The sequence below is a fragment of the Rhineura floridana genome, chromosome 22 (assembly GCF_030035675.1).
Source record: "Rhineura floridana isolate rRhiFlo1 chromosome 22, rRhiFlo1.hap2, whole genome shotgun sequence".
In the NCBI taxonomy this organism is placed as follows: Eukaryota; Metazoa; Chordata; class Lepidosauria; order Squamata; family Rhineuridae; genus Rhineura; species Rhineura floridana.
The window spans coordinates 11386576-11414160 of record NC_084501.1 but is presented as its reverse complement, the minus strand read 5'-3'; the positions used below and the strand labels follow the sequence as shown (position 1 = coordinate 11414160).

The 27585-nt window shown below is 45.0% G+C and overlaps 1 protein-coding gene across 3 annotated transcripts; it reads right to left on the bottom strand.

The window, feature by feature from the left end:
- Positions 1 to 13912: 13912 nt before the first annotated feature.
- Positions 13913 to 27270, bottom strand: LOC133374717 (SLAM family member 9-like). 3 transcript variants are annotated; one of them, XM_061605910.1, is made up of 7 exons: positions 27056 to 27269; positions 25315 to 25659; positions 24902 to 25201; positions 22713 to 22826; positions 22430 to 22524; positions 17343 to 17437; positions 13913 to 16685 (listed from the first exon to the last, which is right to left on the bottom strand). In XM_061605910.1, exons 1-6 carry the CDS (start codon positions 27213 to 27215, stop codon positions 17348 to 17350), a joined length of 1104 nt encoding a protein of 367 aa, XP_061461894.1. In that variant the 5' UTR covers positions 27216 to 27269; the 3' UTR covers positions 13913 to 16685; positions 17343 to 17347. The 3 variants fall into 3 exon arrangements, with proteins under 3 accessions (XP_061461894.1, XP_061461895.1, XP_061461893.1); XM_061605911.1 differs by lacking the exons at positions 13913 to 16685; positions 17343 to 17437 and adding an exon at positions 18131 to 21726 and having other exon boundaries at positions 22713 to 22823; positions 27056 to 27270; XM_061605909.1 differs by lacking the exons at positions 13913 to 16685; positions 17343 to 17437 and adding an exon at positions 21498 to 21726.
- Between the last annotated feature and the right edge of the window lie 315 nt (positions 27271 to 27585).

The following is a 27585-nucleotide window of genomic DNA, read 5'->3' as shown; positions in this document are numbered from 1 at the left end:
TTCTGAGCAATATGTTACCAAACCACTAAGTTATTCTGTTATTGCAGTTGTGACTGCAGCTATTATTCATTACATACCACAAGGGTTTGGAGCAAGTTTAAAGCACTTATTTCTAGTGTTGTCTAATCGCCATAATCTATAAACTCATTCCCTGCCAGCGCACAGGCGCTCTGATTCAGGCTGGCCTCCTGTCCCTCTTTCTTGCCCTTCTCGCCATTTTAGCTTTATTTCTCTTTCCCGCTCCCCTTTGTGGCTCCAGCAAGTGACGTTTCCTTGAGCTCATTTCTGACTGGCAGCTGCTGCTAAAACAAAGCCTCGGGCCCTCCCCAGGGGGGAAAACTAGTTGCTCATGATCAACTCCATGTGGACAGCATGCAGGGAGAGTCAACATGTGAACAAAAGACCTCTTTCTTCAGGGGAGCAGTCAACGTGGTGATTTCTCCAATCACCACATGTAGACTCTTTCTCAAGAGCAGCTGAACCCAGGTGCAGGGGGCTTCTACCTGGGTACAGAATAATGTGTGAATACCTCCCCATGTCTACCTAGCCATCAGGCGCAGGGCAGGTGAAGCAGCAGCAGCACTAGATTCAAAAGTGTCCTCCCATCATGCTCCAGGGAGCTGCCCTCCAGGGCAAGGGATCGAATGGAACGGGGGGAGAACCAGGTTTGCCACCTTGAGCACCTTGGAGAAGAGGTGGGATGGAAATGTTATAATAACAAAAATATCGGTGAAATGCCACATATGATGCATTTCATTAGGGAAACGTCTTGCCCAAATATGTATATTATGCAAAACGGCATACAAAAAAAATGTGTATTAGCATTTAAAGGCTTATGAATTTTCCTGATGTCTGAAATTGCAAAGCAACACAGAAATGTGATGGACTGATCTTAAGACTGGAAAAATGAGAAACTGAAACTTGACAGATTTGCCAGTTTTCACTCAAAACAAAAGCCGCCTGTCTCCCACTGGTACCTCCTCCTCTTCATTTTGTAGGAAAAAGGGTTACTCAACGGACTAACGTGCTTTTGAAGATTTGTTGTGGGCTAGAAAACCCAGTTTTAGTCAGATTTCCGACTCCCCCAGGGTAGGTTTAGATGATGATGATGATGATGATGATTTATTACATTTGTATACTGCCCCGAAGCTCTCTGGGCAGTTTACAACAATTAAAAACATTAAAAACAAATATACAAATTTAAAAACACTTTAAAAAAAAACAATTTAAAAACACATGCTAAAATGCCTGGGAGAAGAGGCAAGTCTTGACCTGGCGCCGAAAAGATAACAGTGTTGGCGCCAGGCGCACCTTGTCAGCCCCATCATTCCATAATTTGGGGGCCACCACTAAGAAGGCCCTCTCCCTTGTTCCCATCCTCTGAGCTTCCCTCGGAGTAGGCACCCGGAGGAGCGTCTTTGATGTTGAGTGTAGTGTATGGGTGGGTTTGTGTTGGGAGATACTTTCCATCAGGTATTGTGGTCCCAAGCTGTGTAACGCTTTATAGGTTAAAACCAGCACTTTGAATCGAGCTCGGAAACATACAGGCACGATTGAGAGATTGAGGACGATCCTATGATCTTGGCTGAATGATTGGTTCTGTTCCTCTCTGGACTTTGAGTGTCCTAAGTTTCATTTTGGACTGTGGGACAATTTAAAGGGAGTGAGTTTCCCTCCCCAGGCTGCTTTTTTGCTGAGAGGGTCATTAGGGCAATGGACCTCAGCTGCATCCTATATGACAGTGATGAGGAATATTTTTCACCCTGAGGGCTACATTCTGTTCTGGACAACTTTCCAAGGGTCACATGTTGAGGGGTAGCATGGCCTAGGGCTGAAAGTATCTGTCAATATTTTGGTTCTCTTAGTTTCTCATTTCTCCAGTCTTAAATTCAATTCTCCACATTTCTGCAGCAATTTGCATGTTTTTTTAAAAAAAAGACGTCCTGAAAATTCTTCAGCATTGTAATGTGAAGTTCTAATAAACACAGATCTATATGCAGTTGTGATTAATGTAGACATTTTTGCAGTCATTTTATCATTATACTGCATTTTTGGATAGTGTTTTCACCAGTATATTCACTTTCATGCATACTTTCCCGTAAGATATGCACTTTTGTAAACATTGTTGGGTTGGAGAACTATATTGCCAAATAAGGATAAATGTACATTTCGAAGGATGGCTGCGTTTCAGTTCTTTGTTTCAGAAAGTGTTTGTTGTTACGTGCCTTCATGTCGATTACAACTTATGGCGACCCTATGAATCAGCGACCTCCAATAGCATCTGTCATGAACCACCCTGTTCAGATCTTGTAAGTTCAGGTCTGTGGCTTCCTTTACGGAATCAACCCATCTCTTGCTTGCCCTTCCTCTTTTTTGACTCCCTTCCGTTTTTCTCAGCATTATTGTCTTTTCTAGTGAATCCTGTCTTCTCATGATGTGTCCAAAGTATGATAACCTCAGTTTCATCATTTCAGTTTCATCAGAAAGTGTGAATTTGATAAATTCGGCTCTAAATGTGAACTGAATCAAATTTCTTCTCCATCCCTAGCTGGCCCCGAGGCAAAAGTGGGTGGAACAATGAATATAAATGTAGCCGTTGTCCAGTTTCCTCACACAGCCCTCTCTACGCCCCGTCCAGACAAGCGAGAGGCCTTGTCAGAGTTCAGCCGGGCAAAAGTACTCAAGAGAGATGCAGAGCAGGGCCCATTAGGGGTATGGTGTGGGACAGCCCCGAGGGCCAGATAGAGGCATTTGGAGGGCCGCAGTTTGAGCCCCCAGGCAACACAACCACCTGCTCACTTTTCTTACAAGCCCTTCTCAAGAAATCAGCAACTGCTTCAGTTTCAGGCGACAGAGTCAGATTGAAAGTTGTGGTCAGGAAAGGGGGAAAGCGTCTTTACATTTTCCAGCAGTTATGCATATGGCGCCACCATCATTTCTTTTCCTCACATGCCCGGCCATGTGAGTCACAGCATTTGCAAAGATAAAAATAAATGTAAAGAACCCTCCCTTCTGCCCTTTAAAAAATGTATTTATTTGTTAATTGATTTATATCCCGCCCTTCCTCCCAGCAGGAGCCCAGGGCAGCATATATTATATCTGATAAGCAGGGAATGTGGATCCTAGGAGTGGGGGCGGGGCAAGGGGATTCCCTCCCTGTATTTTAGGCTAGGGATAGGGGAAGAATTCACCTTGGTCTCCATTTTAATGAAAACCATGTGCCCAATTCATACTTCCGCAAAATAACATACACGCCAAAACGCAGCTGTCCTTTGAAATCCATGCTCTGAATTTTGCAATGCAATTGTCCAACCAAACAACAGGTGTACAAAGATATGTATGTGTGTGTGTGTGTGTGTGTGTGTGTGTGTGTGTGTGTGTGTGCTGAATTACACAAAGGCATTATATCAGGGGAAATTGCTGGCAAAAATGAGTGCATTAGGCAAAACTGCGTACAGATATGTGCATACTAGGAGAAACACACTAAAATGCTGACAATTTTTATTTTATTTATTATCTGATTTATATCCCACCCTTCCTCCCAGCAGGAGCTCATGAACTTTCATGAATTCATGAATGTTTCATGAACTTGTTAAAAAAAACTTGCAAGGTGATGAGGAAATGTACTAAAATTTTCCATTTCTTCCTCATTCATTTTAAGTAGTTCCCCTTCTGCACAGAAGATTAGGGAACCTCTTTTATTGAAATCCCCTCCCCAACCCCTTTTATTGGAAGATTTGCCCAAATGCTATATTCTGCAATAGCAAGGATCCCATGGTCACACCATTAAATTAATGCGCTATTTTGCTGGCAGAAGTCTCATGAGATATTTAAGGGGGGGGGGAATCAGCCGATCTGGGAAATCACCGTCCGGTTAGTTTAACATCTCTTCCAGGAAAACTTGGGGAAAGCAAGATTAAAAATAGAATGATCAAGCCTATAGAAGAACAAGTCTTGCTGAAGCAGAACCAGCATTGCTTCTGCAAGGATAAGTCCTGTTTATCTAATATTTTAGAGCGCTTTCAGAGTGTCAACAAGCATACAAATAGAGGTGATCCAGTAGACAGATAGAGGTGACCCAGTGTGTTGGATCGAATAGTTCTACCTAGACAGAGCTTGGAAAAGTTACTTTTTTTGAACTACAACTCCCATCAGCCCAATCCAGTGGTCATGCTGGCTGGGGCTGATGGGAGTTGTAGTTCAAAAAAAGTAACTTTTCCAAGCTTTGTACCCAGAGCAGACCAAGTGAAATTCATAGGCCCAAGCTAGTCTTGTCCATTAATTTTAATGGGCCTAACTCTGAGTAGGACAAACATTAGAGACAACTGAGGCTTTCAAACTGATTTTGATACAGTGCCTTCTCCTTACTAAAGATTCCTGAGTAAGCTTAGCAGTCATACAATAATAGGACAGGTCCTCTTATGAATCAGTAACTGATTAAAGAGCAGGAAGCAGAGAGGAGGAATCGATGGACAGTTCTCCCAGTGGAGGGATGCAAGAAGTGGAATCCCCCAAGGATTGTGATTAGGGTTTGGTGAAGCGCTGTGCATATTCCATGCCGCGTTAGTCATCATGGCACTGGAAGCTGCAAGTGAAACAGACTCCGGCCTTTGGCCGAAAAAAAGGGACGGAAGGATCTGTCAATTTTTGCTTCTCTCCGTTTCCCATTTTTGCAAGCAGTTTCTCCTAGTAAAATGCATGGTTGTATGTTAACTTCACTAATGTATTCATCTTTATGCACACTTTCCCCTAATCTATGCATTTTTTGGAAACATGGTTTGGTTCGAGAACTGCACCGCAAAATTCAGAGAAGTGTGAATTCCAAAAGATGGCTGTGCTTTGATTCTCATATTGTTTCTGAAAGTGCAAACTTGATAGATTTGGCTTTAAATGCGAAACGAATCGAATTTCTCACCCATCCCTATCAAGAAGTCATATAGCCAACTCCTGACTGTAACATGATGTTTTTCAAAGCCACGTCAGCTGATTGCATCCAAAAAGGGGGAAATGTTTATAGACACAGCATTCTTTCCAGATGCTACCATTGGGGAAGCTTTGAATCATGTATATATATTCAGGTTGAACCAAAGTTCATTCGAAATGCTTCTGCAAAGCTCCCAAGTTCTTGATTTCATTTATTTCTTTATTTAGGGTTATAGCCAACTAAGGCTTACTCAGGGTAAACCCACAAAAATTAATGGAACCAAGTTAGCCATGCTCATTATTTTCAGTGGGTTTACTCTGAGTAGGACTAACTATGGGTGGTATCCAATGCTCAGAGTAGATCCGCTGAAGTTAATAGACATGACTAACTTCGATCCATCAGTTTCAAGGGTAAGGCCTAGGGCTGGCTACAACTCACAGGTTTTAAAAGGCATCTAATGGAAAGTTATCCTTGATAGAGACTTATAGAGACCTATCCCAGTCTGCATCTGTGTTGGAATTGCTTTTTAATATGTTTTTAAATCTTCTTTTTTAAAAATGTTTTTAATGTTAGAAGATGTTTTGAAAACTTTTTTAAGAAACCTTTTTTTAAGAAGTTTTGTTTTAATGTGTTTTAAAGTCTGTTCTTATGATGTTTTAAAGTGTTTTTAGTGCTTTTGTTTGCCGCCCTGGGCTCCTGCTGGGAGGAAGGGCGGGATATAAATCAAATAATAAAAATATAAGATAAATAAAATAAAAAGCAGGGATTTCCCCAGCCAAACTTCTACTGGCGAGGAGTTCCACAGGGTAGGGAGCAAGAGTAGGAAAAGGAGGACCCCCCCCCAGTCTCAGTCAACATTTGGTCAATGTGGAACTCAAAGCTGGGGGAAGGAAAAAAATGTTCTGCAAAATATCTTTCTGTTTTGGTAAAAGGTGAGATACATTTTAAAAAGCCACATGAAGGAAAGGGCCGCTGCCTCTGTCTCTTATGCTTTAGCCTTCAGTTGCAAGCCCCAGCTGCAAGAGCTGAGGTCGAAATAGGCCAGCTCCCTTGCAAACCAGACAGCAAAGGGACGAGTCATCTGCACCATTTGGCCGCTCCAGGAGTGAGCGATGGCGGTCTGAGGCTAGCCTGTCTGTGGCTGCTTCGATACACTGGCCTTCTTCGGGTGGGCGAACTGCGAGAAGCGAGAGTGGGCCTCGAGATCTCAGCCGCACTCCGCAGCCCTGCAGTTTCGCTTTGCAAAGGTGGTCGGGGGAATCTTGTCTCCTGAAGGCAGCAGCAGCAGCACCAACTGTAGCAAACCATCTGCAGTTTTAAACGTCTGGTTAATTATTTATACCCTTCTATTCTGTTTAAATGTTTAAACTGCAGTGGGTCTCAACTAAAGCATCAAAAACATTATAAGGAAGCAGAATCTATCTATCTATCTATCTATCTATCTATCTATCTATCTATCTATCTATCTATCTATCTATCTATCTATCTATCTATCTATCTATCTATCTATCTATCTATCTATCTATCTATCTATCTATCTATCTATCTGATTTATATCCCACCCTTCCTCCCAGCAGGAGCCCAGGGCGGGAAACAAACGCACTAAAAACTCTTTAAAATAATAAAAACAGACTTTAAAATACTTTAAAATTAAAACAAAAGATCTTTAAAAACATTTTTAAAGCTTTCAAAACATCTTTTTTTTGCATGATAAAGAATGACAATAATAATTAAAACAGCAAGGACAGTGACACTAAAAACTTCCCGAAACATGATTAAACAGCAGGTCAATGATAAAAAGCTAGCTAAAGACACACACACCCCATTATCATGCATCTAAGGTGACCAGGTGCCCCACTTTACAGAGGACAACCCTTTATTTGAAGCATCCTCTAGCTGAACGGTTGACCAGTCCAAGTCTGACAGAAGAGACACCTGTAGGGGCCTTGAAGTCACCTACCCATAATTTAGCAGTGGTTGGCTGGCATAAGAAGGTCATCAGTCCATCTAGGCCTGTGTTGCCTACACTGACTGGCAGCGGCACTCCAGGGTATCAGGCAGGGGTCTTTCCCAGCCCTACCTGGAGATGCCACCAGGGATGGAATGTGGGACCTTCTGCACATGAAGCAGGGGCTCTGCCCCTGAGCCACGGGTCTTCATTGAGCCATAGTCCTCCATTTAAAGGGCTGTCTGGGACAAGGCTGGTTTAAAGATAAAGAACCTGAACAAGGGAGAGCCTTGAAGCTGCTCACCCACGGCGATCGGCGAGTGAGCAGGCACACAGGTCTCCAGGGCCAGTCTCCCTCACGATGGTGAGATGTGCTCTGTTTCTAGATAAACTACAGGAATTGTTTCTGTCAGTGTAAAGCAGAACGTGTACCTTTTGCGCAAATCTGGGGGTGCATTTCCTGCTTTTTGGTGATGCAATAAATGCCCACCCGACATCTGTCCAAAGTTACAAAGAGAAAGAGCCTGGCAGGTCACCCACAGTAGAGAGAGTTCGACCACCGTGGTGCCACCACTGAGGAGCCCCCGTCTTTTTTAAATGCCCACCTGATGCCACGTATGAACGAGGCAGGGAGCAGGAACTCAAAACCAACCACGGCAGGGCGGGGTGTAGGCTCATCTGGGAACAGATGGTTCCTGAGGTTATCTGACCCTCACTCATTTATGGCTGTCAGTGTCAATATCAGCCTTTTTAAAATTAGCTTTGGTGCGAGTTCATTTTCTCCTGGAACATGGAATGATGATGAACTGCTGTGATTAAACTCCAACATGCTGTAATGTTTACTTCCCGATCATGAGCTCCATGAATAGCTTCATCACTTCCCCTCAATCCTGACCCACAGATGGCCTTCCTGTTTATAGGCTTCGGGAGATTCCATATGCACAAGCCCCAGCAAAAATCCCCAATTTTCCAGCTGAGTTCATCCCCTGGATGGCTGACATCCCACCCTCCCTTCGTTTCCCAGCTAGCCTTCAGCCAGAAAACAGTCTGGCTTGTTCAAAGAAGTGGCATTCAAAGCAGCAGAACCTACTCCTAAACCAAAGCTCTTAAGGTTTGGGCCACCACATGTGGCACCCATGGGTGCAGTGGTGCCCTTGAGGTATTTCCCTGGCACCCACGAAGCCTCTGAGTCCACCACCCGTAGTCACTGCCCCCTTGGCTATCGAGAGATGATGAGAGAGGTGACCGTTTGCTCCCTTGAGCTGCAGGAGGGAGTTGGGAAAGTGACGGAGTGGACAACCCTAACCCTCTGGAAGTTGATGGATTACAGCTCCCATTGGCACCCCTGATCACTGGCCATACTAGCGGCTGAGGCTGATGGGAGTTGGCATCCAACAACATCCCTGTGGTAAAAGAAATGGGGCCTGCAGCTATGCCAGTCACCTGCTGTTAGCTCTCCTTAGGATATTCTCCTATTTTCGCTTTAGGGTTGTGTCTGCAACTCCAGTCTTTATGAAGGATGCAGACAAACTGGAACAGGTCCAGAGGAGGGCAACGAGGATGATCAGGAGACTGGAAACAAAGCCCTATGAGGAGAGACTGAAAGAACTGGGCATGTTTAGCCTGGAGAAGACTGAGGGGAGACAGGATAGCACTCTTCAAGTCCTTGAAAGGTTGCCACACAGAGGAGGGCCAGGGTCTCTTCTCGATCATCTGAAAGTGCATGACACGGAATAATGGGCTCAAATGACAGCAAGGCAGACTTTGGCTGAACATCAGGAAAAACTTCCTAATGGTTAGAGCAATACAACAGTGGAGCCAATGACCTAGGGAGGTGGTGGGCTGTCCGACATGGGAGGCCTTCAAGAGGCAGCTGGACAGCCATCTGTCGGGAATGCTTTGATTTGGATTCCTGCATTGAGCAGGGGGTTGAACTTGATGGCCTTATAGACCCCTTCCAGCTCTACGATCCTACGATTCTATCATCTCCACCCTTGGCATATTATTTCAGCACATCAGCTGCTGCGTTGCAAACCAAGACTTCAATTCAGGCTGCTCTAACTGCTGCAGAGGGAAGGTGGAGAGGGGGAAGGAAAAATATAATGTTCATAATTAGGAGGAAGTGGGGTGGGTTGCCAAAGCAACAGATGTTTTTTGCACGTTAATAATCTTTGTGGTAAGAGAAGCAAAAGCCGAGGGATTCAGTTACTGGAGCCTGGGAGGTGATGTATTGCAGACTGGAATCGGCAGCAAACAAATTAACCTTGCAGGGAGGGGAGCAGCTCCATTTGGAACAAGGCTAAGCACGGAAAAGGCCCCTCCAAGATCTTCAGAATCTGTCCTCCCATGACTAAAAGATGCTTGGAACATAAGAAGAGGCCCAGCTGCCGGATCAGGCCAAGGGGGCCCCATCTAGTCCAGCATCCGATCCTCAAGTGGCCAGCCAGGTGCCCCCATGGGAAGTACCCCAGTTCTCTTCACCATGATCCCTGCCATTCTCTCCCCCACTACTCCCCCCTCCACTGTTTACACAGGGAGAGGCTTTCTACCATCACCATCAACGGCTGCTGCTGCGGTGTGCAGAGCCTGTGCGAGGTAGACTGGCCTCGCTTGAAAGGAGAGAAGGGAAATATACTTACTAGTGACTCTCTCGGTGAGGTGAGAAGAGTCAGTCTGATTATGCGGAGGGCCTTAGCTAAAGTGTTTTTCACTTTTCACAATTAGTTTTTAGAAAGTCCCAAACTCTATGAGACAGCCCCTTTGCTACAATGGTTGATAATAAACAGGGCTTTCTTGGTGGGGGCCCCTCGTCTCTGGAATGCCTCCTGATCTCCATGATATTTGAGCTGCCTCCACTGCAGAAAGGTCTAAGCAACAGTTGAAGTCATCCCCCCCCCATTCAGTTGAATCCTGAAGCATTATTTGTAGTGTGGTGCTAGTTTTATGACTGCATTTTTAAAAGAAAGTTATATTATGATTATTTATTTATTTATTATTTGATTTATATCCCGCCCTTCCTCCCAGCAGGAGCCCAGGGCGGCAAACAAAAGCACTAAAAACACTTTAAAACATCATAAAAACAGACTTTAAAATCCATTAAAACAAAGTATCTTTAAAAACATTTTTTAAAAGCTTTCAAGATGTCTTGAAAAAAAGGTTAAAAACATACTGTTTTTTAAAAAAGGTTTAAAAACATATTAAAAAGCAATTCCGACACAGACACAGACTGAGATAAGGTCTCAACTTAGAAGGCTTGTTGAAATTATGGTGTTTGCAAAATGCCCTTCCTGGTGAGGTGAATCTGTCTCCCTGATGATGAATGAAAAACATTCCTGTTCACCTTGGTATTGGATGGCTGGAAAAAATACAATTCCTGGCAACCTTGAAATGATTAGCTGTGTGAGGGTGCGTGGCTGTTTTGAAAATATCTTTAGATGTTCTTGTTGTTTTAAATATGCTTTATTTTAATTTTGGAGGAAGGGTGGGAGATTGCTGGATCCAACTAAAGTTTTACTCAGAGTTAGGGATGAGTGAGACATTCGATTCAGCTTACATTTAAAGCTGAATTTATCAAATCCACACTTTCTGAAACAACATGAGCACCAAAACACAGCCTTTGAAATTTGCACTTATCCAAATGTTGCAATACAGTTCAGCCAAACAGTGTTTACAATATTGCATATATTAGGGGAAAGTGTGCATAAAAATTAATATATTAGTGAAAATAACATACAAAAATGTGTTACGTTAGAAGAAATTGCTTGCAAAGACATGTATGTTAGTCAAAACTGCCTACAAAATTATGTTTAGCAGGAAAAATTCTCACTAAAATGCTGGAGAATTTTCATGAGGATTTTTGGGTGTTTTAAAAAACCACAAAATGCAGAGAACCCAATTCAAGATTGGGAAAATGAGAAAGTGAGAGAACTGAAATTGACAGATCCTTCCACTCCTACTCAGAGTTGACCTATTGAAAAAATGAGCCTAAATTAGTTGGAGGCCTAGCACTGGATGCAGCCCACTGTTGGATCACATCTCTTAACAACCCCCATCCAACATGGCCATTGACTCAGGGATGATAGGAATGCTGGCCCTTCAGAGGCAGTTCTCAGCAGCACCCATGGCCAATGGGAGTTGGAGTTCCACCCCTTCGGCCCGTTTCAATGGGAGTTGGGAGTCCAGCAACATCTGGGCGGCCACAGGTGAGCCACTCCTCTGGTTGGCCCCTGTGAGAACAGGATGCTGGACGAGATGGGCCCCCTTTGGCCTGATCCAGCTACATGCCTCTTACGCAGAGGGGGACATTGTGGACTGTTTGAAGGTCTGATCTCTCCCTTGTGGAGGGCCCTTGATCAGCACCCTTGACATGGGCCAGCTGTCATGCAAAGAAGGCGAAGGCAGAGTCAGCGTTACCAAGGCTGCGTCAATAATGCAAGGGGAAAATCCCGAGCCTTAGATGCTCGTCAGTTGTTCTGCTCGTGAAGGTCATTCCTCCGAAATGTGAGTATGTGGGCCGGGGGTGGAGGGGCAGGGAGGTGGAGGAGTGGAAAGACAGAGAGCAGATTTCTTAAATCACGGTGTCCTTTGACGGCAGCAAGAGGAAGCAGAAGAGGAGGCGCCTTCGGCACAGCCACAAAATAGAAAGGATGTTTTCCTCTGGCTGGGCAAGGCTCCAGAGTGGCCAGGTGGCACCCAGCCAGCTATAGAACAGAGGCACTCTTAAGGGGGGGTGGGAGGAAGCAGCAGCCTCATGGGGCCAGGGAGAGGGGAGCCCAGGGAGCTGGAGTCCAGGGACATCTGGCGGGCACCACGTTGGCTGCCCCTCTTTTATGCAGTTAAGCTGGGGTCAGCGATGGCTTTCGCCATGCCTGAGATGTGCGGGGTTGCTGGGTGTGTGCAAGAGACAGAGGGTTATGAAATACTTTCCCACCATTGTGGCCATGTGTGATGAATAAGGCATCTTATCAGCATTGGCTAGTGGACGTTGGGACCAAGTGGGGCGGAAGTCAGAGTGCCCACCAATGGGCGGAGCCAGAGCCAATGACTGACAGGCAGGGACAGCTCATTCTCGTTCTGTCCCCATTAGGGATGAGGGGGAATTCAACTTAGCCTGCATTTAAAGGTGAATTTATCAGATTTGCACTTTCCAAAACAATGTGAACACCCGAGACGCAGCTGCCCTTCAAAATTTGCACTGACCCGAATTTTGCAATGCAGGTCTCCAACCAAGCAATGTTTACAAAAATGCATTATATATATATATATTTATTTATTCAGCTTATATCCCACCCAACTAGCAAACAGCCCTCTGGGCAGCAAACATAGCAACATATACAATAATAAAATTACAAAGTCAGTATAACAAATATAAAAATACACCATCTAAAATAGAAATTACAGCATTTACATAAATAACTTATATGGCGAGAAATGGCTTGCAAAAATGTGTATGTTAGTCAAAACTGCCTACAAAAATGTGTTTGTTACGGGGAAAATTTGCACTAAGATGCTGAAGAAGTTTCATGGAGACTTTTTAAAAAAAACAAACGCCACAAATTGCTGCAGAAATGAGGGGAGCTGAATTTCAGACTGGAAAAATGAGAAACTGAGATCATTGAAACAGACCCGTCCTTCCATCCCCAGGTCCCTCTCCTTTCCCTTGCTGAGCTCTGCAAGGAGGAGGAAGCTGCCAGCCCCTGGACTGGTTGCAAGTAAGAAGGGAAGCAGGTGGGGGCTGGCTGAAGGCGGACTGAGATTTATGGGGCTGGGCCCCCTTCGCACCAACAGACACGCCTCCACTATGTCTTGGATTTCTATGACTCGCTTTCACGTGTTCAGAGCACTGTCGGCGCATTATCCAGTTATTCCCTGCAACAGCTGTGCGAGGTAAGCCAGTATTTAAGCTGTGTGTACTTAAGCTTCAGTATTTGTGTGCACGGAAGGAGGCAAAAGAGTGACAAAGCCACAGCCTTTTATCTCGATTTGTGGTCTGCCAAGAGTCCTGCTGTTTGCAAAACAAAAACAACAGCAGTGCAGCAATGGTGATTCTCCACAGAGCAAGAAAGCTTCAAGGTGGACACACACACACACACCCCAATTAAGAATTTGTCCAGGCAAGGAATTGCGGCTGAATGGAAAAGAAGCGGCTTTTCCATCTATGTCAAATACTTTGATGGATCATTTGCTGTCATTTTGCAGAACATTAACATTTGTCACTGAAACGACCTAGAGCTGGACCTGGAGCCAAAGTCCATGGACCCAGAGCATGCCCCCCTCCAAATTACCACCCAGAGAGTGCTGGATGATGGGGAGGCAGTTTCACAGGTAACAGGTGCATCATCCTTCTGTCCTGAAGGGAAAACAATGTGCTTCCAGATATGGATAATTACTACTACCACTACTACTACTAATATGTTCATTTATGAATTTCTTTCTATGAAGCATCTTAAAGCAATCTCACAATGTCACAGAAACCAATACAAAACAATTGCATATAAAAAAACAGTTTCAAACCCAATACAGATGCTGATTGGGAATAAAAATCTCCATTTAGGAGGCTTGTTGAAAGGGCAAAGTCTGAGCTATCCCAGTGGGTACCCCAACTCCCCCCCACACACACATACAGACCACTATGAAGATTGCTGAGGGTCTTGGTAGACAATCATTTTTCTGCCAGCTGTAGCAGCTGTAATACACTGTGCTAGATGCTGTATAATTTTTAATTGTATTTCCACAGACATGCCATGGACCTCTTGAACGAAACTTCGCAGACCACCATTTGGGAACCTCTGGATTCTCCAAATAACACTCCGTAGCCAGGCTGGAAGGCCTCCCTTGCCCAGCCCCAGGAGGCAAATCTCCATCTGGCCATTTGCCTGGGGAGAAAGAGCTCCCCGCTCCCTCCCCTCACTTCTGATTGTGCAACTGCAATTTGAGGGGTGGGTGGGGAGAGGCTGAGATGATTAAGGCAATGCTGTTTGGAAAGAAAAGGGTGAAAGTGATCCAGGTGGTCCACCCCTGCATCAAAACATACCTGATGATTAACCAAAAGCATTTATTAACAAACACAAAGAACACAGAATTACATTAGGATGTATATTAAAAAAGCCAAAATGTTAGTTCTGCTTTCAGACAGATTATATCTTGTATGGCACAGTTTGCCAACATGGTGCCCTCCAGATGTTGCTGAACTAGAAAAACCAGTGCGCTTTTTTTGGTAAAAAATGAGGTGCCAGTACTCATACCTTGATCAAAGTGCTGTGCTAGTGCCGGCGCAAAATGGTTGCTATGGGCAGCAAAAGAACAATTGACGGTACTCCAGACTGGTGAGTCCTTTTACAAAAAAGGCCCCGACGAAAACTATGGTAGTGTTTTAATCAAATATGTTTTTTTCCCTGTTTTTTTGTAACTTTGTGGTTTGCCGTCCCGGGCCCCTTTGGGAGGAAGAGTGGGACAGAAGAACCTCAATAAACCACAGCAACTGCTCCCACCCGCCAGCATGGCTGACGGCCGTGGAGGTTGGGAGTTGTAGTCCAGCAAGTGGAGGGCATCACATTTGCTGCCCCCTTTATGGGACTGTGGAGGAACCATTGCAAAAGGCAATCACTTTGCCTCAGAATCCAAACGTTTTTCTCTCTCTCTCCGTGGGGCAGTTGGCTAAAGGCCTGCCTCCAAAACTGACACAAGAGCCTGCACTGCTTCAGGATCTAGGGCTGGAGGGTAGCACTGGTCAACGAGGCCCACGTGCGCGTTTGCCCCATTTGAAGGGGTGAATCCCTGGCCCCCGCCTTGGCCGCTTCAGGAAACGATAGACGGCAAAATGGACCGATGGCCAGACTGAGGATAAGGCAACCTTGCAAAATAAGGATATATCAAATACAGTCACACAATACTACAACACAACAGCAAATAATAAATACAGGTAGACCCTGCAACAAAATGTTGCAGTGGGCTGGGGGCTGTTCCTGTTTAGGCTCTATTTTGCCCCCCTTCTCTCCTAATCTTTCAGGGCCCCCCCCCGCAACATTCATACAACATTATGCAGCCACAGAGCATGCTCACTGGGCTGTTTACAGGCTCTTCATTTGGGTTATTTTGTTTTTTGTTTTTAATTTTTTTTTAAAGTACTTCTGCGAACTTTCAGGGTCCCTCCCAAGCCTCCTATGCACCTTGCCTGCACAAGGTTCAGCATTGCTCATGCCCGAGCATGTGAAACGGAGAACCCTAAAAACAAACAGAAATGTTAAAAGACCAACAGCTGTTCAACAGAGGAGATACAATCCCATTGAAAATACAGAAGAGGAACTTAAAACAACCATAACTATTTGGGCTGTGTTCCCAATTCTCGACAAGTTTTCTCCTCTTGCAAAAGAGGAGCCAACTTTTCTTCTGCAGTCTCAGGGCACTTTAGAATTTCTTTAGAATTTGGGTGGGTTTTGAGCTTCCTTTATCTTTGCGAGGTGGCCAAGGCTGGTGATTTGCGAGTTTTTCTTTCCAGTAAACACTTTCCCCAGAACTCTCTGAGCTGCCCGGCTGCCAGCACTTCCTGACCTGAAAAAGCCCTTGCAATGTCCTCCCCTGGCACTTTGACTGAACTGTAGGAAGCCAGGGGAGGATGCAGAGTGCAGCAGCCCTTCACAGAACGGACCTTCACAAACACCCCTCAGCCACCTCAAAAGCACAACAGAAAGCTTTCAGCCCACTCCTGAGAGTTTTCACAGAAATGTGCTCTCTGATCACTTTAAAATGCAATTTCTTTTCTCTTTAAGAGAATGGTTGCTCTCAGATCTTTCCTGTCTGAAAAGGTTTTAACAGCAACTAAAGATGATCAGTGATTGCACTAGACAAGCTTCCTTAAGGAGGACACTGCACAAGGCTGGTGCCACGACCAAAAAGGCCCTGCTCCTTATGATTGCCCAATAAAGCTGGCCTGTTAGCTTCAACACCTTGGCTTGGTCGCAACTGGAACCTCTGATAGCTCTGATAGTCCACCACATTATAATCCTGGGAGTTACTGAAGCAGGAACGACTAGTTAGATATGTGGGGTGGGACTATTCATGAGACTCTGACATCAAGGGAAAATCCACTGGAAATATTTTTGGTTCATAATAAAATGTCACTGAGAGTTGAACTTGTGTTGCAGAAATGTTTTCCCCTAAAGTGACCTTCTTTGGAAGAGGAAGTAGCAACATTTCCCAGTCTTTCTCAGTGAAGTACAGTTCTAATTATAGACCATATAGAGTTAGAAAGGTCTGAGGGTGTATTGGCAAGAAAATAAAAAAGGGAAGCTGTTTAAAAAAGCATTGTCCTGTTCCCATTTCAGGTCATAAACCCCGGGTGTTAAGGGAATCAAAATGTCATATATGTATACTTCATCCCTGCAGCTTCCCTAGAAATCTCCGAGTTTATTACTAAGATAATAAGTTTGCATAATGTCAAAAATGGACCTGCAAGTCACTGACCAGTATAATTCCATTTTCTTTTCGTTGACCAGAAATAGCCTTGCTCCTGACACAGGGAGTTCTTTTCTCAAATAAATAAATAAACAGGATTTCGGCAAATGCACATTTGGTTCAAGACTGCAAATGGAACCAATTAAAGACAAATTAAGATGCTTTGCTTGGGAAAGAGAAAGGGGTCGACTTTGCAGTCAGGGAATAATGAAACGAGAGCGCTTCATTAACCGGCTGCTTTTCAGGGAATGGAGTTCATACAGTGACAGTTCCTGAGATTGCCAGACTGGCGAGAGCCGGGTCCTTCCGTCAAAGGAAAGGTGAAGTGAATGTTTCGAACAATTCCCTCTTTCAGCAAACCTGCAAGGAAAAGGGAACCAGAGTCATACGTAGGACAGCATGAGTGGAATTAGCTGCTTTCCCCCTCACAACAACCCAGCGAGGTAGAGCATTTGCACAATGACTTGTGCAACACTTGGTGGTTTAGTAAGGATTTGAACCCAAGTCTGACTGGATCTGCGCTCCACCTGTTCCCCCACCCTGGTTCTGAGTCCTGAGTTGGAGGCTGCAGAAGACAGTAGCTGCTTCAAAAACAGCCAGATCATTTTCTCTGTCTGCTTTGGGACACCTCTCCCTTCGCCTCTGGTGATCTCAGACCATGTGGGGCCACCCACAGCAAAGCGCTGGCCCAGTCACCGTCTCCGCCCAGCCTACAGCAGAGCTGGGCACGCCACAGCGAGTCAACAAGTTGACCTACCAGACAATTCTGATTTTTTTTCTGTGAAGCTGATTTCATGGAGAAGCGTGCCGAAGCTGCATTTCCCACATTTTGGAGTAAAAAGGGGGGCAGAGTTTGACTGGCATCGTATGTCTCTGGCTCCAGAAAACACAAGTGGAGATGCACAGTTGCAAAAGTGTGTCTCTGCCCTGAGTCGCTTGCACTAAATTTTGGTGGGCTGAGCCCAGGTCGGCCCTGCTTAAAATGAAGCTCCCCTCCCTCTTCAATTACAGCCTCACCCTGTTCAAGTGACCCGCCCAGAAGTGGGCATTTGCAGCATTGCATACACTTCAGTCGCCCTTGTGGGATTCAGATCAGAGAGATGATGATGCTCCTGAAAGAGAAAAACACCAACGGCAAAAAATATGATAGGCTGTGGCCTATTTAAAATTCTTGGACAATCCAAACTGTGTGTCAAGATTAGGAGTGGGGGAGAATACGATTCAGTTTGCATTTAAAGCTGAATTTATCAAGTCCACACTTTCCGAAATAATGCAAGAACTGAAAGACAGCCGTCCTTCAAATTTTGCACTTATCTGAATTTTGCTCGTGGACATTCAAAGAAGCTGAATGTTGGAAGATTCAGGACAGACAAAAGGAAGTACTTCTTTACTCAGCGCATAGTTAAACTATGGAATTTGCTCCCACAAGAGGCAGCAATGGCCACCAGCTTGGACGGCTTTAAAAGAAGATTAGACAAATTCATGGAGGACAGGGCTATCCATGGCTACTAGCCATGATGGCTGTGCTGTGCCACCCTAGTCAGAGGCAGCATGCTTCTGAAAACCAGTTGCCGGAAGCCTCAGGAGGGGAGAGTGTTCTTGCACTCGGGTCCTGCTTGCGGGCTTCCCCCAGGCACCTGGTTGGCCACTGTGAGAACAGGATGCTGGACTAGATGGGCCACTGGCCTGATCCAGCAGGCTCTTCTTATGTTCTTATGCTCTTATGATGCTTACAAAAATGCATATATTAGGGGAAAGTGTGCACAAAATGAATATATTGGTGAAAATAACATACAGAATGCATTATATTAAGATAAATTGCTTTCAAAAATATGTACATTAGTCAAAACTGCCCATTAGTCAAAATTTTCATGTATTAGGAATTGATCCTGAAATTTTCATGTATTAGGAATTGATCCTGAAATTTTCATGTATTAGGAATTGATTAGGAATGAATCGTCACCTTGTAATGGTGAGTGGGCTTGTGTGTTCCAACGAACCCTATGAGCGATGCCGTCGGGAGTCATCTACTCCCAACAAGGTCAACCATGGCGGTAAGGTCAAGGGAGAGGAACCAGACAAAGAACGATTCAAGAATGTCCTCAACAGCAGAACAGGTGGGAGATAACAATGTGTATGTTCCAACGGCTGTGAAGGCGGATGAAGGCTGCAGCAGATAAAAGACTTCCAATCGTCGTGGTATCCATGCCATTGGATCAAAGCCTTTTTCTGTCAAGATTGTGTGATCGTCGTGCGCCGATCTCCCCACATAAAACAAATTCACGCACAGGCGTCTCCCAGCCAAATTATCTTGGAAGACAATCTTACTCGGCCACGAGAGATCGCCAATGAATAATGAATGCACTAATATGCTGAAGAATTTTCATGAGGATTTTTTAAAGAAATCACAAATGGCTGCAGAAAGGTCAAGAACCAAATTTAAGATTAGAAAAATGGAAAATGGAGAGAACCAACTTCTCAGATCATTGCATCTCTAGTCAAGACAAGCTGAACTGCATATATTCTGATTCTATATAACTCCTTCTGCCTTTGTAATGCAGGACCCATTCTTTCCAGCGGGTCTACTCTGAGTATACCTGGGTTCGATGCACCCCATTGGTCCCATGCTCTGCATATGGCAAACATTGGACACCAGCCCAGCAATTGTTAGCGCCGGCGGTGACTGGCACGGACACAACCAGCTGCGAGATGGGAGGATTTCCAGGAGCAACAGTGAAAGGGTTGTGGTCTGTTATTCAAATAGTAATTTATCATGCAAATATTGTTTCTGGAGGAGTCAAATATTGTTGACTCACAGGCCATCTGTCTGCAAGAAGACCCGTACCAGGTGGGAATTTCCAGAACAGAGGCCTTCCCACCACAGCCCTTCCTGGCGTTTCCCTTCTGCTGCTCTTTGTCTCCTTCGGAGGAGAGATCTAGCCTGGTGGAAGGTCCCCCTCTCCGGGCCGTATTTAAGCCAGGCTGCTGAGGTCCCTAAGACTAGCTGTTAATTTCCTTTTTGCTTTGCACTGATGCATTTAAGCTTAGAGTACGACTTTTGTTATACTGAATTCGCTCTGATTGTGTTTGCCCTGTTTGAACGCATTGTTATGTTTCTCAAACTGACTCCTCTCCCCTGCACCAGCGCTTTGTCGTCTTGATAGTTTGAATGTTTGCTGTGCACCGCTTTGGGCACAGCTCGCAGTGGAAAGGCGGCATATAAATAAGATCCGTCCATCTGTTCCAGAAAAACAAAGATTTGGTGTCCTGAGCCACGACGCGTTGGGCTAAACAGGAAGTTTATTGTTCAGAAATGCTTCAGCCTTTCTCATCCCTGGCAACAGTCGCCTTTCCCCTACGGCACATCGGAACCACAAATGCAAATTGGTCAGACTGTGGTATGCCTGCATTCTACTAAAATTCTCTGTCTTCTTGGCACAGAGCCACAATCCCTGGGAAGATTCCGTATGAAAAGTCATGTCACTTGGAACAAACCCATTGTGGAATTTAGGGCTAGATCTCTGTGGCAGAGCAGCTGCCTTGCATGCAGAAGGTCCCGGGTTCAGTCCCCAAGGACAGGAGTGCAGTGGCAAATTCAGAAGTGCCAGATCCCTTCATGAAAGTCACAGCCACCCCCCTTCTAAGATTATAGAATAATCTGGCCAGGCTCGAAGACCGCTTTCTGCTTCTCTGTCATTGTCACTGTCCTTCCTCAGTGCCAGAGATATTGCTTGAGTTCCTGAAGAGCCTTCTGACTCATCTTTTTTCACTCTGATTGGCTCCAATCAGCAGGAAAGGGCAAGGCAGCAAGTTAGAAGACTTTTCTCAGTGGCTAACACACTCCCCTTTCAAGCTTATTGGGTCACAGCATGCAGGAGACCTAGGGGCCCTGCTGGGACCCAGCTCCTAAAAAAGTAAAGGGTCTAAGACACACACCCCCAAGACCCTGGATGACAACACCCGTGCTCAAGGGTATCTCCAGGTAGAGCTGGGAAGGAACCTTGTCTGTTACCCCAGAGAGCCACTGCCAGTCAGTGTTGAGAATACTGAGCTAGATGGACCAAGAGTCTGATTTGGTATAAGGCTGCTTCCTACATAACCCCTCCCTATAGCGCAATGTGTTCTGAGCATGCTCAGTGGACACAGAATGCTGAGGTTCTATTGGGGAAGACCTGGGGGAGGGGAATGGAATGGAGTGGCCTGGAAAAGGGCATGGTTGTCTGGAGCACTCCATGCTGCTAAGCCACATCTGGGTCTCAAAGTGGTTGGACGTGTTGTGTCCGGACATTTGGGAAAGAAGGGGGGGTATGTTGAACAGCTGAGAAGACCAAGTACTCTTGGCATGAGTTCTAGTGAGGGATGGAAACTCACTTTGGCTCACATTCTAGTGCAAATCTACCTGGTTCACATTTCCTGAAACAACACAGAAACTGTGTTGGCTCAAATTCTCCAAATGTAGCAACACAGTTCTCCAAACAAACAAGGTGTCCACGAATGCATATTATTAGAGGGATTGGATTCGCATCTATAGAATCGCATTTGCTCCCCCCCCCATCACTGTTAACACAGGGAGAGGCTTTCTACCATCACCATCAACGGCTGCTGCTGCGGTGTGCAGAGCTTGTGTGAGGTAGGTTGGCCTCGCTTGAAAGGAGAGAAGGAAAATATACGTAATAGTGACACTCTCGGTGAGGTGGGAAGAGCCAGTCTGATTGTGCAGAGGGCCCTAGCTAAGGTGTTTTTCACTTTTCACAATTAGTTTTTAGAAAGTCCCAAACTCTACGAAACAGCCCCTTTGCTACAATGGTCGATGATAAACAGGACTTTCTTGGTGGGGGCCCCTCGTCTCTGGAACGCCTCCTGATCTCCATGATATTTGAGCTGCCTCCACTGCAGAAATGTCAAAGAAACAGTTGAAGTCATTCCCCCCCCCACTCAGTTGAATTCTGAAGCATTATTTGTGGTGTGGTGCTACTTTTATGGCTGCAGTAGACTGTATTTTTTAAAGAAAGTTATATTATGATTATTTATTTATTTATTATTTGATTTATATCCCGCCCTTCCTCCCAGCAGGAGCCCAGGGCGGCAAACAAAAGCACTAAAAACACTTTAAAACATCATAAAAACAGACTTTAAAATCCATTAAAACAAAGTATCTTTAAAAACATTTTTAAAAAGCTTTCAAGACGTCTTGAAAAAAAGGTTAAAAACATACTGTTTTTTAAAAAAGGTTTAAAAACATATTAAAAAGCAATTCCGACACAGACACAGACTGAGATAAGGTCTTAACTTAGAAGGCTTGTTGAAATTATGGTGTTTGCAGAATGCCCTCCCTGGTGAGGTGAATCTGTCTCCCTGATGATGAATGAAAAACATTCCTGTTCACCTTGGTGTTGGATGGCTGGAAAAAATACAATTCCCGGCAACCTTGAAATGATTAGCTGTGTGAGGGTGCGTGGCTGTTTTGAAAATATTTTTTGAGAGCCCTTGGGCTTAGGGCGGTATATAAATAAAATAAAATAAATAAATAAATATCTTTAGATGTTCTTGTTGTTTTAAATATGCTTTATTTTAATTTTGGAGGAAGGGTGGGACATTGTGGAGGGCCCTTGATCAGCACCCTTGACCTACCCCAGCTGTCATGCAAAGAAGGCGAAGGCAGAGTCAGCGTTACCAAGGCTGCGTCAGTAATGCAAGGGGAAAATCCTGAGCCTTAGATGCTCATTCCTCCAAAATGTGAGTATGTGGGCCAGGGATGGAGAGGTGGAGGAGTGGAAAGACAGAGAGTGGATTTCTTAGATCGTGGTGTCCTTTGATGGCAGCAAGGGGAAGCAGAAGAGGAGGTGCCTTTGGCACAGCCACGCAACAGAAGGGATGTCTTCCTCTGGTATTTGCCATTTTACTACCCATTTGCCCAGTCTGGAGAGATCCTTTTGGAGCTCTTCAAGACCCTCTTTTCATTTTAACCACCCTGAACAATTTGGTGTCATCATCATCATCAAGCTTGGCCACCTCCCTGCTCTCACCCTTAACTCTAGGCCATTCAGGAACAAGTTTAACAGCACGGGTCCTGCCAGCATCTCCGGTCAGCAAGGTGGCCTCACCTGGACTTCATCGCCTTCCGGGGGGCTCCTCTTTGTGATCTCGGAGTACTGGAGCTCAGGCGGACTCTCCTCCTCCCTTGGCACTGTGGAGGCAGCTGAGGAATGCAACAGGAGACGTTTATTCCATGACGTTTCCAATATCTGCTTCTGAGGAATAACGGATTGCATTGGGGAACTCTCAACCCCCATCGAAAAGGACTGAAGATTAACAGAGATAAGCCTTGGGAGAGAGACAGGGTGATGGTCCAGATGGACGCCTGCAAACCGTACCATCCCTTCCTACCTCTTTTCCTTCTTTTCTTCCAGATCAAGAGCCAAATCCCGGTCACCACAGCTGCACCCAAGATGAGCATAATGCCAAGAACCATCTGCCAATGGATCCTGCCTTTACCTCCTTCTGCAAGGAATAAAGAAAGAATGCCAAATGTTGGGCCATAAACACATGAACCCACAGCTCAGTGACAGCAGCACATGCTCAGGATGTGCAGGGCTCTCAGCCTCTCAAAAGCCTCCGTCCTATTTGTGGGCAAAGATATTTGGGAAGCCATTTTACTACATTCCTCCAGGAGTGGGGGTGGAAAGAGAAATTCTCCAGCAGTTTTCTCAGGGGTGAAGCTGTCCCACCAGCAGGGGCAAGAGAACAGGCTTTATTTTTCCTTTGAAGCCGGGCCATGCATTTTGCGTCCTCCAGAATGCTCCAAGCCTGGCATCATTTTGGAATATCTCTTGTGCAGACATGTGCTCAAGAGAGAGTATGAAATGGACACTACAAGGGGGGGAAAGTGGTTGAGAAAACTTAGAGGAAATTTCTGCAAAGTGGCATTCTTTTTTTTGTGCGGCGGAGAGTTGGGGATGAGAAATTTTCCCGGAGGAAAAAAAAGACTTCTGAGAAATTTTGGCTCAGCTGTAGTCCCAGCTAAAGGATCTCAGGTAGAACAGGGTTGGGAGGCCCTTCTCTGCCTTGAGACCCTGCAGAGCCACTGGCCACTGGCCCCTGGACCACTACTCCTTTGCTACTAACCGCAGACTGGGTCACATTTGTCAGGAATTTTGTGTGACACATTTTGGGAGGCTGAGGAAGATGGTAGACATTCCCCTCTGGGTGCAGGGAAATATGGCTATTGGGGTGTAAATGACTACTAGGCTTGCCTATCTCCCTAACAGACAGGATTTAATCAGGAACTTTGTCTAATTTAGAAGGCATGTCCCTGATTCACTAGGCTTGATGGAGGGCAGGAGGGCAGACAGGCTGTTTCTTTATGATTTTAAAGCCGTTATCAGGATGAAAGGAGCCACCTGGATTACTCCCTGCTGTTAATCGCAGACTTGGTCACATTTGTCAGGAAGTTTGCGTGTCACAATGTGGGGGGCTGAGGAAGATGGTTGACACCCCCCTCAGGTGCAGGGAAAGACGGCTATTGGGGTGTAAATTGTTACCAGGCTGGCCTATCTCCCTAACAGATAGGATTTAATCATAATTTAATCTGAAGGGATAAACGTTTCTTGAAGATTTTAAAGCCATTATCAAGATGAAAGGAGCCGCCTGGATTATGGCAGGTGCAATGAAACAATAACATATCAGAGGCCGTTGGAGACCTCTGATCATTGCCAATGAACAGCTGGGGAACTCTTTTCCCGCCGTTTTTTCTGCTAAAACATTCCCTTGGGGGGGAGTTTGGGAAAGAAGATACTAGACCCCCTGCTCAAGTTTTTGGGTGGGAATAGGGGGCACAGACGTGGAGTAAAAAAGAGATTATCCTGGCGTTTTAGCATAAAAATCACCAGAGAATTTTAAACCACGAGAGCATGCAATTGCAGCACATGATTTTAGTTAAGTATCGTTGTTTTTAAAATTATTGATTTTGTTTTTACTTTATAAATGTATGTAATTTGTTTTTAAGGTTTGCTTCTACTGGTATTTTTGATGAATATTTCAGATTGCTCTTTTTGTAAACTAAGAGGTCTTTTTGCCCAAATTAGTGATATATAAATGTTGTTAAATTAAATAAAAGGGGGAAACCAGATAAGAAAACCCTCCAGGCTTCACCTGTCATGCCTTCTGCAGCAATCTTCCCTATCCCCCCCCGCTTCTAATTCCTTCCCTGTTATTCTCTGTTGTCTTCTGAAATCAAATTTTAGGCTTTGCTTATTAGCCTTTTGTTTGAATTTAGACTGCAAGCTACCTAGGACTGATATGTACATACACACCACTTTAAACATTTGTCCAGATTTCCCAAAACCTGAATTTAAAATTCTCAAAGTTGGAATTCAAAGTTCAGTTTCAGTGACCCCATGAGAAGGCTAATTTTGAAAGCTTAATATAGTGGTTTAAAGGGTTGTGTTGGATATGCAGCACCCCAACTAATGCAAAATGAGGAAAGTGAAAAGGGTGGCAAAAATTGCTGACTTTACATAGTATTTTATATACTTTGAGGTTTTTAAAAACCCAAAAACAAATGGATGATTGCTCACCTTCCATTTGGCAGATGCTGAGCATGTTGAAGGAGACACTCTTCTGGTCAGCTGGATTGGTGACCAGGCAGGTGAAGGTGGGCTCCGAGGAGGTGGGCCACCAGGACAAGCAGAGATCCCTGCCGTTATCAGAGAGCTGGTACCAGTCGGAACCATCTTCTGTGTCCCTGGGGGAGTTCCCTCTTTTCCAGGAGATGTCAAATTCCCCCTTTCCAGACACCTGACACTGCAGGGTCACGTTGCATCTCTTTGTGCTGTTGGAGACATTTCGGGGGAGAATCTGCGGCTCTGGAACGGGCTCTGTTGGAAAATGTTTGAAATGCTCTAGTCATCTGCCTGCTCCCCGAGGTGTCCATCACTGCATAGGAAAAACGGATCCTTTCCCGTGCTCAGTTCATGAAATAATTACTTACCATAAAGAGTGAGGTGGAATGTGTGATCTTCGATCTGATTTGAAACAAACCTCATACGAACGCTATATACTCCACTGTCCTCCATCTCCAGATCTTTGATCCTCAGTGTGGTCCCGCGGGCCATTTCCAGCCTCTGCCCAAATCTGTCCCTTGGATTCCGCCGCTCCAGCTTTCCATCTCTGAACTCAGCAAACGAGAGTCTCACACCAGGTTTTGATGTGAAGTCCCATTCAGATGTGTCCACTGTTTCTGCTGAGGAAATATTTGCAGCAAGCACGATTGATCCTCCCAGGATCCCGTTCACCTGATACTGGGGAGAATTCTGTACTGGATTACTTGCAGTACCTTTTAAAAAATTAAGGGAGACGAAAGGGTGAAAAAGAAAAAGGGAGAAAAAGTCAAAGGGACAATGGATAGAAATGTTTGTCTGAGAATCACCGATTTAAAGCTTTCATGAATATATGGATTTATTTATTATTTTAACTTAAAATGTATGTACTGCTGGACTGCAGATTAAAACCTCTAATGTTGTTTACAAAAAATAAAAACAAACATTAAAATTGTCAGTACAAGACCAAGTTAAATGTAGCTATTTTTACAATTCAAAATATAATTAAAATCAACAGGAGATTAGAACCTGATTAAAACAGATTTCTGGAATTTAATCTTTCATGAAATTGAGAATATAACTCATCAACATATAGTGCCGGATTGTTATTTAGCTTTACTAAACATTTACTCAAAGAGCAATAGACTAAAAGAAATGAAAGCACTTTGGCATCTATGTGTCTGGATAGGTTTGCCTAAACAAAAATGCTTTAAGCTGGTGCTGAAAAGAGTATAGTAAAGATGCCAGGCAGGGAGTTCCAAAGCGTAGGTGCCGCCACAGTAAAAGAGTGATTTCATATAAGCGCAGAACAAATGTTATGTAACAGGGCCAGTTCTGCAGAGCGAAGTGCTCAAGTGGGCACACGTGGGGTAAGGTGATCCCACTGGTCCCAAACTGTTCACGGCTTTATATACTAATATCTTGAACTTGGCCTGGTAACAAATGGGCAGCCAGTGGAGATCTGTGAGCAAGGGTCTTACTCTCACTCCTGTCAGCACTCTGGCTGCAGCATTCTGCACTGACTGCTGTTTCTGGACCAAACACGAGGGAAGCCCCACAAAGAGTGCGTTGGATCTCATTATTCAGTCCTCAACAGAGTCTTTTAAGACCACACAGTACATCGCTGAAAACTATCTCTTGAAACACAAAACAGCCAGAGGTCTGCTTTCAAAAGCAACGAAAGATTTGACAACGAACTATTTGCAGGGTCGCAGCCCCAATGAAAGCAACAGGAACAATATTCAGGCATTTCATCTGTTTTCCATTCCCCGTTTTGAGAGGAAAAACTGGGAATACGTAGCTGTACCCCATTTGCTTCAGAGGAGCGAGTAATACGTTTGAAATGAGAGCATGTTTGGCAGTCTCTGCACCATCCATCGCTTTGGCACAACCCCTCTCTCGACCTTCGATCTTCGTTATTTATGCTCCGCTTGGAGTGTCGCTTTTTAAAAACCTTTCAAAATAACACACCGCCCGGCGGCTGCCCCTTCACAAAGTTGGAAGGCTGGCCCGCAGCTTCCCACTCAGGCAGTTCTGTTTCCTTCTGCAAGTCAAAACCAAACTTCTTTTTCTGCAAAAGACAAAGAAAAAAGAAAAAACGGCATTTGCATTAGCAATTCTTGGCAGACTTACCAGACAGAAAAGAGAGCAAAAGGAGAAAGGTCTCGAGGCCACTTTGGATGCAGTTCACCACCACTTTCTTGCTGGTTGTGCGGAGGGACCTTTGAGAATCACCACAAGTTTTTTCAGAGGAGGGGGCTGCGGCAGTTGTGGAAAGCAGAGAGAGAGACATGTCTGCTGTTCTTCATTCCACCTAGAGGTCTCAGAAATGGAGAAGGTGGGTGTGTTTAACTGAGGAAGCATGGAGATGGGGGGAGGGTCAATTTGTCCTGCTCAATGAGCCACCGCCCCTCCTTGCTAAAGTGGTATTTGCAGGGAAGTCTAGCACTAGTGCTGAAGTGGGAGGGATACCTGTGCCCCAGATGACTGCCATTCATACCATCTCCCTGAGAGATGGGAACTTCAACCCCTCCGGGCCAAATGTGGCCCTCCGTAATTTAGGGTTCCACCCTAAATATGCATTGCTTTCACACATCCTCCCCCAGTGCCCACTGGACCACAGATCTTGCCCACAGCAGTCCACATGCTGGGAAAATCCATGC

Coding starts and splice junctions, on each gene's coding strand:
- LOC133374717 (XM_061605909.1), bottom strand. CDS start 27,215: ATGTCTCTCTCTCTGCTTTCCACAACTGCCGCAGCCCCCTCCTCTGAA. Junction 25,202..25,314: donor ATTCCACCTCACTCTTTATG/GTAAGTAATTAT, acceptor ATTTTCCAACAG/AGCCCGTTCCAGAGCCGCAG. Junction 21,727..22,429: donor CGGAAGGCGATGAAGTCCAG/GTGAGGCCACCT, acceptor TATTTTTTCCAG/CCATCCAACACCAAGGTGAA.